The sequence below is a fragment of the Oryzias melastigma genome, linkage group LG22 (assembly GCF_002922805.2).
Source record: "Oryzias melastigma strain HK-1 linkage group LG22, ASM292280v2, whole genome shotgun sequence".
Taxonomy (NCBI): domain Eukaryota; kingdom Metazoa; phylum Chordata; class Actinopteri; order Beloniformes; family Adrianichthyidae; genus Oryzias; species Oryzias melastigma.
In genome coordinates this window covers 904,370-912,329 of record NC_050533.1, presented here as the reverse complement: position 1 = coordinate 912,329, position 7,960 = coordinate 904,370, and the positions used below count along the sequence as shown (strand labels likewise).

The following is a 7,960-nucleotide window of genomic DNA, read 5'->3' as shown; positions in this document are numbered from 1 at the left end:
AAGAGAAGATCCTAAAAACTTCACGGTTTCTGTTCACTCCAGATGTTTCTCCATGTTTGGATCTGGATTTGTTTCCAGGATTAAAGTTCTTCATCTTTAGAGTCTCAGCCGTCAGAAACATCTGATCCTCATTTGACAGAAAGGAATTAAATGGAATATCTGAGCTGAATCTTTTAAAACTATCAGAGACTTCCAGCATACAGGAAGAATCAAATCTTTTTGTTTTTTCTCTGTTGAAATCAAATTTGATGATTTTAAATCTAAAGTTTTCATTCAGATCCAGGATTTGGGTTGTTTGGTTTGTATGTTGTATAAAGTTGTGATAACCGGACAAACATTTGTTTTATTCTTGGTTCTTAAATGACACTTTTAGAATTAAAACCTTCTTGATCCTTTCAGCGTTTCCATGGCGACGGTCTGTACTTCCTGTTCTGAAGAGGTCTTTCCTCCTCACCATCTCCTCATGCTTCATCCACTGAGGAATCTCTGTCACTTCCTGAAGAAGACTCTCGTTAACTCCAGTTTTAGTTCACACTCAGCTCGTTTCTTCTTTAAATCTTATGCATCTGTAGATTTCAGCATCTTCAGGCGGAGCGGGTCGGTCCAGACGCGAGTCTGTAGCCTGCAGCTGCAGATCCACACGAGGTTCTTTTACTGTTTCTGACCCCGATCTACACAAACCGTGGACAGAAACGTCGTCATGTTCTCTAAACCGAACACAGACATGTTTATCTGTAAAGTTCTGATGTTTTTCTCTTCCAGAGAACGTGGCAGAACCAGAACCAGAACTCTGACTGACGACAGCGGAGCTGCAGAGCGGGAAGCAGAGAAGGTAAACCAGCTGGAACCGAATCATCAGTAACCAAGAAAACATATAGCAAGTTCAGACAACGATCTACGAGGCGAGGAGGGGCGGAGCCTCAGATCTGAACTTTATCTCCAGAAACCATCAACCACCCAAAAACCCAGAAACGTTTTCAGTTTTTATCTTCTGCAAACAAAAGCAGAGACGTCAGACAGACATGAACGTCCTTCAGGTTCTCTGCTGGTCTGAGACAGTTTCAGCTTAAAGAAACATGAAGCCTCGTGTGTCAAAGTCAAGGCCCGGGGGCCGGATCCGGCCCTCTGGGTGACTCTATCCGGCCCTCCAGATCATTTTATTGTTATTAATGACCCGATGTTATCTTGAGCTCATTTCTAACTTGTATAATTTTGACAAAATATATTTTTATTGAGAGTAAAATATTGAAAGTTATTTAAGGTTTAAGTTGATTTATTCTGGAATAATATTCCTGACTTTTTATTATTCAGAATTATGTTAAAAAGTTACAGTTTTAAAGTTTAAAAATTGACATTCTGAAGCTTTATGGACTATTTTGGTATTTACTAAGATTTTTTTAGGCTATTTTGAAGTTTAGCTATAATTTCAGCTACAAGCTGTTTAGGATAACCTCGATTTAAAAAGAAAAAGTTTTTTAGACTAATTTGGCAATTAGCTAATATTTTAGCAGTGTTTTCAGATATGATTTTCAGCATCTTCAGAGACCAAATTCAGCTTCCAGCATTCACGCTAGCATTATCACAGGTAATACTATATCTCTAGTTCATGATTATTGTATAAAGTTACAGTTTTAAAGTTTTAAGAATGTCGTTTTGGAGTACTCTATAAATGTTTATCCTCTTCGGCCCGTGTGTGATTGAGCTTGACACCTCTGCTCTAAGGTTAGCATCTGTCGCTAGCGTGAGCTCTTCTATAAAGACGACTCGTCTCTTCATCACCATCAGCTTCCACTTTAATTCAGCAGAAACCTTCAGAGATCCTGAAGCCTCTGAGTTCTCCTCATCTCTGTGACTTCCTGCCCCGTTTTCATGAAGGTCATCTCTGGGTTCTGAGCATTCCTGCAGCTGTGAAAGTTTTACAAACACTTTGGATCTAAGACCGGAGGATCCAGCCGAGAACCGTTTGTGACCCTATAAGGAGACCTCCTCCTCTGAGATCAACCAGGATCCGGAGCTCCTGTGTTTACTCTCCTCTGCTCGACCTGCAGCCCATAAATCCCCCCCGTCACTTGGTTTGGACCGACCTCCTCCAGAACTCCAAACCAAAATCTGAAGACCTCCTCAGGAGTTCCCTTAAAAACAAACAATAAAATCAGAGAAACTTAAAGCGGATTCCATTAGTCAGAAGATAAATTCATCAAAGAGAACCTCTTGAACCTTTTGACACGTCGGTTAAGCACAAACTCTTTAATGTATCATAACTTTTATCATTCCAGCAGAAATCTTCTGGAACGATCCAGTTGAAAAGTTCCAGTAAATCAAGAACGTGAACACTGGAGCTCCGCGGTTAAAGGGTTAAATCAGCTGTTTTCTGTTGGAACGTCAAACTTCTCCCTCAAAGTTTTCAGCAGACTCACAATCCCTGATGGATTCTAATCCAAAGGTTTACAGACAGACGTTTACATTCCAGCCTTCTGGATAACCTCCGTTTCCTCTAACAAAAGCAGCTTTTTCCCGACGCTCCAAACGACCAGAAGTTCCGTCCCGGTTCCTCCGTCAGCTCGGATCTGCTCTCCGGTTCCTCCGGCGACCTGCTGCTGAGCCTTTAATTACTGCAGGAACTCTGTGGTCAGACCAGCAGATGTGCCCCCGCGGGGCGTTAATATTCATGCCCGCTCCTCGCGGAGATCAGCACCGACCCCCCCGGAGTGACACCGCAGCGCTCACTCACGGATCAGGAAGCATTGATGTCTCGCCGAGCAGGACGAGCGCTCAGGATCTGACGTCAGAGGTTATTCTGGTCGCTCAGACGCGCCGGTGCACCGGGAAAAGTATGGAGAACACGGCAAAGAACGCGATGGAGAACCCTGGAGAACATGCAAGAGAACATGTTAGAGAATACACATTAAAACACGTTAGAGAACATGCCGAAAAACACAGCAGAGGAAACACTGGACAACATGATGAAGAACAGGTTAGAGAACTCACTGGAGAACATGTAAGAGAAAATATTAGAGAACCCGCTGAAGAACTTGGCAGAGGACAACATGATGAAGAATACGCTGGAGAACATGTTAGAGAACACGCTGGACCCCACATTCATGTGAACTCTCAGGTCGTTGTTCCAGATTTCAGGTTCTAGTTTCTTCTTCATCAGATCAGAACGTCTGCAGAGAACTCAAACATCAGACGATGACCATCAACTCACCGCCATCAATCCATCACAACCAGACAGAAGTCTTCCTCTAAAATCTGATTCGTAGAAACAAAAGTAACTTTACTTCAATGTAATCAGATTACACCAAACAGGTTTCACTTCACTGGCTGGAGGAAATGCATTGAAACTGTCCACCTCCTGCAGAGGGAGGAGCTCTGACTCCTCCCTCTGCAGGAGGTGTCAGAGCTCCTCCCTGGGCAGGAGGTGGAAGAAATGGAACAGTAAGACTTTGAGAGGCCCAGATGAATGTGTTCGGCTGATTTGATGTGAACGAGTTTTCCGGACTATAACTCTCAGCTGTTCTCATAGTTTCACAGGTATATCGACTCTTAATCATTTGTGTAAAGATTACAGATCAAATTCGGGATTTATTCATTCATTCATCTTCCAGACCGCTTCTTCCCTTTCGGGGTCGCGGGGTGCTGGAGCCTATCCCGGCTACTGATGGGTGAAGGCAGGGTTCACCCTGGACAGGTCTCCAGTCTGTCTCAGGGCCTCAATCACACACATTCACTCTCACATTCACACCTAGGGGCAATTTAGAGTCACCAATGAACCTATGAAGCATGTTTTTGGACGGTGGGAGGAAGCCGGAGTCCCCGGTGAAAACCCACGCATGCACGGGGAGAACATGCAAACTCCACACAGAAAGGTCCCAGCCGGGAGTCGAACCGGGGCCTTCTCGCTGTGAGGCAAGAGCGCTAACCACTGCGCCACCGTGCAGCCCTAATTCGGGATTATTCCAAATAATATTTTTTTGGTGGGTCTGACTCTGTTGACCTGTTCAGGTGTACCCCACCTGTGTAGGGATAGGCTCCAGCACCCTCATGGTGGTCCTAATCAAACGTTTTCTCAGATTTCCATCTGATGAACGCTGCAGCTTCTGTCCAAAGCAGACGCTAACTTCAACACCGGGTTTGGTTCAGACTCTGTGACTCTGTGGACCTGTGGACCTGTGGTGGAGCGTCTCATGGATGGTTCATTCTCATGAATTATTTCTGGTGACAAAGGAGCCAAAACTTCTATTAGAAACACTTTTATCACATAGACGCTTTTATCTGCTGGACTAAAGCGTCCTCCGCCTCCCACCACTTCCTCCTCGCCGTCAGCGGCTGCCTAGCAACAGACGCCATAAATAAAGTCCCTGCCTGTGTGTGTGTGGGGGGGGGGGTGATAAACAGCGTATCTGTCACACGTCTGAAGCGTGCGTCTGCTTTGAACCTCCTGCAGGCGGGGCTCAGGAGACGCGGGTCAGAGCGGCCATGGCGAGCAACAACACGTCGAGCATCGCGCAGGCCAGGAAGCAGGTGGAGCAGCTGAAGATGGAGGCCAACATCGACAGGATAAAGGTGCGCTCTGACATCACGCCGTCTACCTGTGGAGGAGCGTTCTCATCATGATTCAAACTTTTCTCCAAAACACTTTGGAAGACGCTGAGAGGAATCATCTCATCCACAGAAATGTTTGAAACAAAAGTCAAAGTCTCACTTTCAGCAAAACAAGTGATAAAAAAGACAGAACACTTTATTAGAACGTCTTCAGACAAACTGATCAACATCTTAATGAGCCTCAGAACTCCCGTCAGTTTAATAAAGTTTTGTATTTTTTCAAACAGGAAGTTCCTGCAGAATCCCATCGACTTCCTGTTAGAGAATAAAAAGTCCTTCAGAATAATCATTCTTGATCTGATACTTTTTTAATCTGCTTGATTCTTGGTTAAATCCAAGTTATAAACTGACCAATCAGGTGCCTCAATTAAAAGTAGGAGGAGCCTACTGGCCCCCACGTCCAACACGTCTATGGTCCAACATTTAAAACGTTTGACTGCCTACTTTGAGTGGAAGGGGTGTGGCCTTCCAACGAGCTCCGTCCTGATTGGTTAGAGCGGTTGCCATAGAAACAATGACTCAGACCGACTCGGACCAATCACGGCTCACTGACGACGTCTAGCGCCAACATGGCGGCGTCTGTATCGTAAAAAATAAATAAATAAAACGGTGACCAAACTGGTAGAGAGACGAGAGGAATCGGTCAAATGTTATAAATAAAATCCTCATCATAGTTATTTTGGTCCTGAAAGAACATTTTTCTAAAATACTTTAAGATGAAAAATCAAAGAAACAAAATGAATATGTTTTTAAATCATTTATACAAACTAAATGTTTTTTTTTGTCTTTTGTCATCTAATAAATTTATAACAAATTTACATTAAATTATTTTTATCATTTTTTGGAGAAACAAAGTTTTCATAATATCAAAGTTTAATGTGTTTTTAACAAACATAAATCATTAAAGAAAATAATTCAAGGATTAAAAATGTGAAAATTCCTGTTTTCTAATATTTATGTAAACATGGTGAATAGAAATATGAGACTTTATGGTTTTATTGCAGATAAACTTCTTTGTTTGTTTTCTTTACCAGCAGCTTGTTCAGTTTGTTGTCGTTTCTATGTTAAATTTGGTTTATAAAAATGAAAAACAACTAATTTGTTCATTGATCTTCATGTAGATGATTATTAGTTCTGGTATTCTGATAATTTAGCAGATTTCTCATTTACTCCTTTGAGAAAAGTAATAACTTTGTTTACTTCAGAGGAAGGAACAAAAAGTTCTTAAACTGAGATCCTGAGAAGATCCTAATCATTAGATGATCCTAATCATTAGATGATCCTAATCCTTAGATGATCCTAATCATTAGATGATCCTATAATCCTTAGATGATCCTAATCCTTAGATGATCCTAATCATTAGATGACCCTAATCCTTAGATTATCCTAATCATTAGATGATCCTATAATCCTTAGATGATCCTATAATCATTAGATGATCCTAATAATTAGATAATCCTAATAACTAGACGATCCTATAATCATTAGATGATCCTAATCCTTAGATGATCCTAATCATTAGATGATCCTAATCCTTAGATGATCCTAATCATTAGATGATCCTAATCATTAGATGATCCTAATCCTTAGATGATCCTAATCATTAGATGATCCTATAATCCTTAGATGATCCTAATCCTTGACTTTCAGATCAAACTGTTTCATTTATTCTGTTCAGTCAGTAAAACCTAAATCTGAGTTCTGGTCCTTCGTCTCCCGGTTCAGTTGGACTGCTCTGATGCTAAGCTAACGGTGGCTAACAGGTGTTTCCTCTCAGGTGTCCAAAGCGGCAGCAGACCTGATGTCCTACTGCGAAGCTCACGCCAAAGAGGACCCGCTGCTGTCGCCGGTGCCGGCATCAGAGAACCCGTTCAGGGAGAAGAAGTTCTTCTGCTCCATCCTGTAGAGCCGGCGCTGCCCGCCGTCCGTCCGTGAGGAGCTTTGAACGCCAAAGTTCAAAGGGCGCAGAAACCTTCTGGTGGGGGGCATGAAGGTCACCGGCCTCCTCTTTTGGATCAGAACGTTCGGAGAGCAAACAACCACAGATTTAGCATGTAGTAACCAGACCGATTCGGGGGGGGGGGTGCTCTGATGACATCATGAGGAGAAACGGCGGGAGACGGACCGCCAGCCGTCTTCAGGTTCTAGAAACTTTAGTGGGAAATTGAGAATTTAAAAAGTGGTTCTTTTGGGCCTTTCAGGTGATCTGTTTCAAGGGTGGGTGGAGCTCCGTAACCAATCAAGCCACGCCCACCACCTTACGCCACTTGATTGTAGGAATGATGCTTCAGTTGTTGTCCAGTTGTGTTCCCTCCACAGATGTCCTCTGTAGCCGTACGTGAGCGAAGTCGTTCTTTTCTACACTTTTTTAAGGAGTTTGGATTCTGTGGTTCTCTGTACACCTGTGTATCAACACCTACCTGGACCGTGTGATCAATGCGTCGTCTCCTTCAGACACAAACCTTCTTTCTACTCTTTGTACTAAACTAGACAGTAAAGTGTGCCGTGCTGTGAGTTCTGAGGTGTCTGTGTGGCTTATTACTCAAAGGAGGAGCTTTGGTTTCCAGAGCAGAACCTCATCAGGCGGACAGGAAACCCATCAATGAAAATCACTGATCAAGTTATGAAGTTAAGAACGTTTCATTACTGAAGCTGCTCCACCCACAGAGTTTCCTACAAAGAAGCTCGTTAACTGGGGGGGCGGGGTTAGATGAATGTGCTTCCTTTCCCTCCAAATCTTCCCGCTTCAAGATAAAAACGAATCAATCAAAAACATTTCAGACAAACAAACTTTCTCTGTTTATTAAATATTAAAACAAGGATTGAAAACGTGAACAAAAGTAAAAATAGTTAAAAACGAGCAAAACTGCAAATCAAATCAAACTTTATTTTTAAAAGACTCGACACTTACAAACGCTAAACTGTTACAAACAAAACGGAGGAACAAAAACTTAAAACTAACCAGAACCAACAAGAGTTTATTTTAAATGAAAACATATATGTAATTAAATATTATAATCAGAAGAAACTGCTAATGCAGAACAGCTCAACTATGTTTGATATGTATACTTATATATATAACATAATGAATATTGTTTCTACTGTCAATAGTTTGATTTCCTTGAGAAGAACCTGAGAGAACTAAATAAATCTAATGAACAGCTGCATGCTGGTGTTGCTGAAAAACATGGAAAAACAAGAAGGAAAATCTGACATAAAATGTCAAACCCTGAATAGACACCAAAAAGTTCAAAGTAGAACAGAGAATGTTTCCTTAAGACATCTTTGACGCTGCACAGCAGGAAAAAACCCACAACAGTCTAAATGGATGTGATTCCTTTGAGTTTTATTTTGA

General features: G+C 42.2%; 1 protein-coding gene across 1 annotated transcript in view; it reads left to right on the top strand.

Moving 5' to 3' along the window:
• The window catches only part of LOC112148683 (guanine nucleotide-binding protein G(I)/G(S)/G(O) subunit gamma-2), a 9,923-nt gene extending 2,804 nt beyond the window's left edge, over positions 1-7,119 (top strand). The window contains exons 2-4 of the mRNA XM_024275960.2: positions 763-832; positions 4,448-4,566; positions 6,383-7,119. Coding sequence (XP_024131728.1) covers positions 4,480-4,566; positions 6,383-6,511 — 216 coding nt within the window. The 5' untranslated portion in view covers positions 763-832; positions 4,448-4,479 and the 3' untranslated portion in view covers positions 6,512-7,119. The remainder of the gene's footprint in view (positions 1-762; positions 833-4,447; positions 4,567-6,382) is intronic.
• Positions 7,120-7,960: the final 841 nt, after the last annotated feature.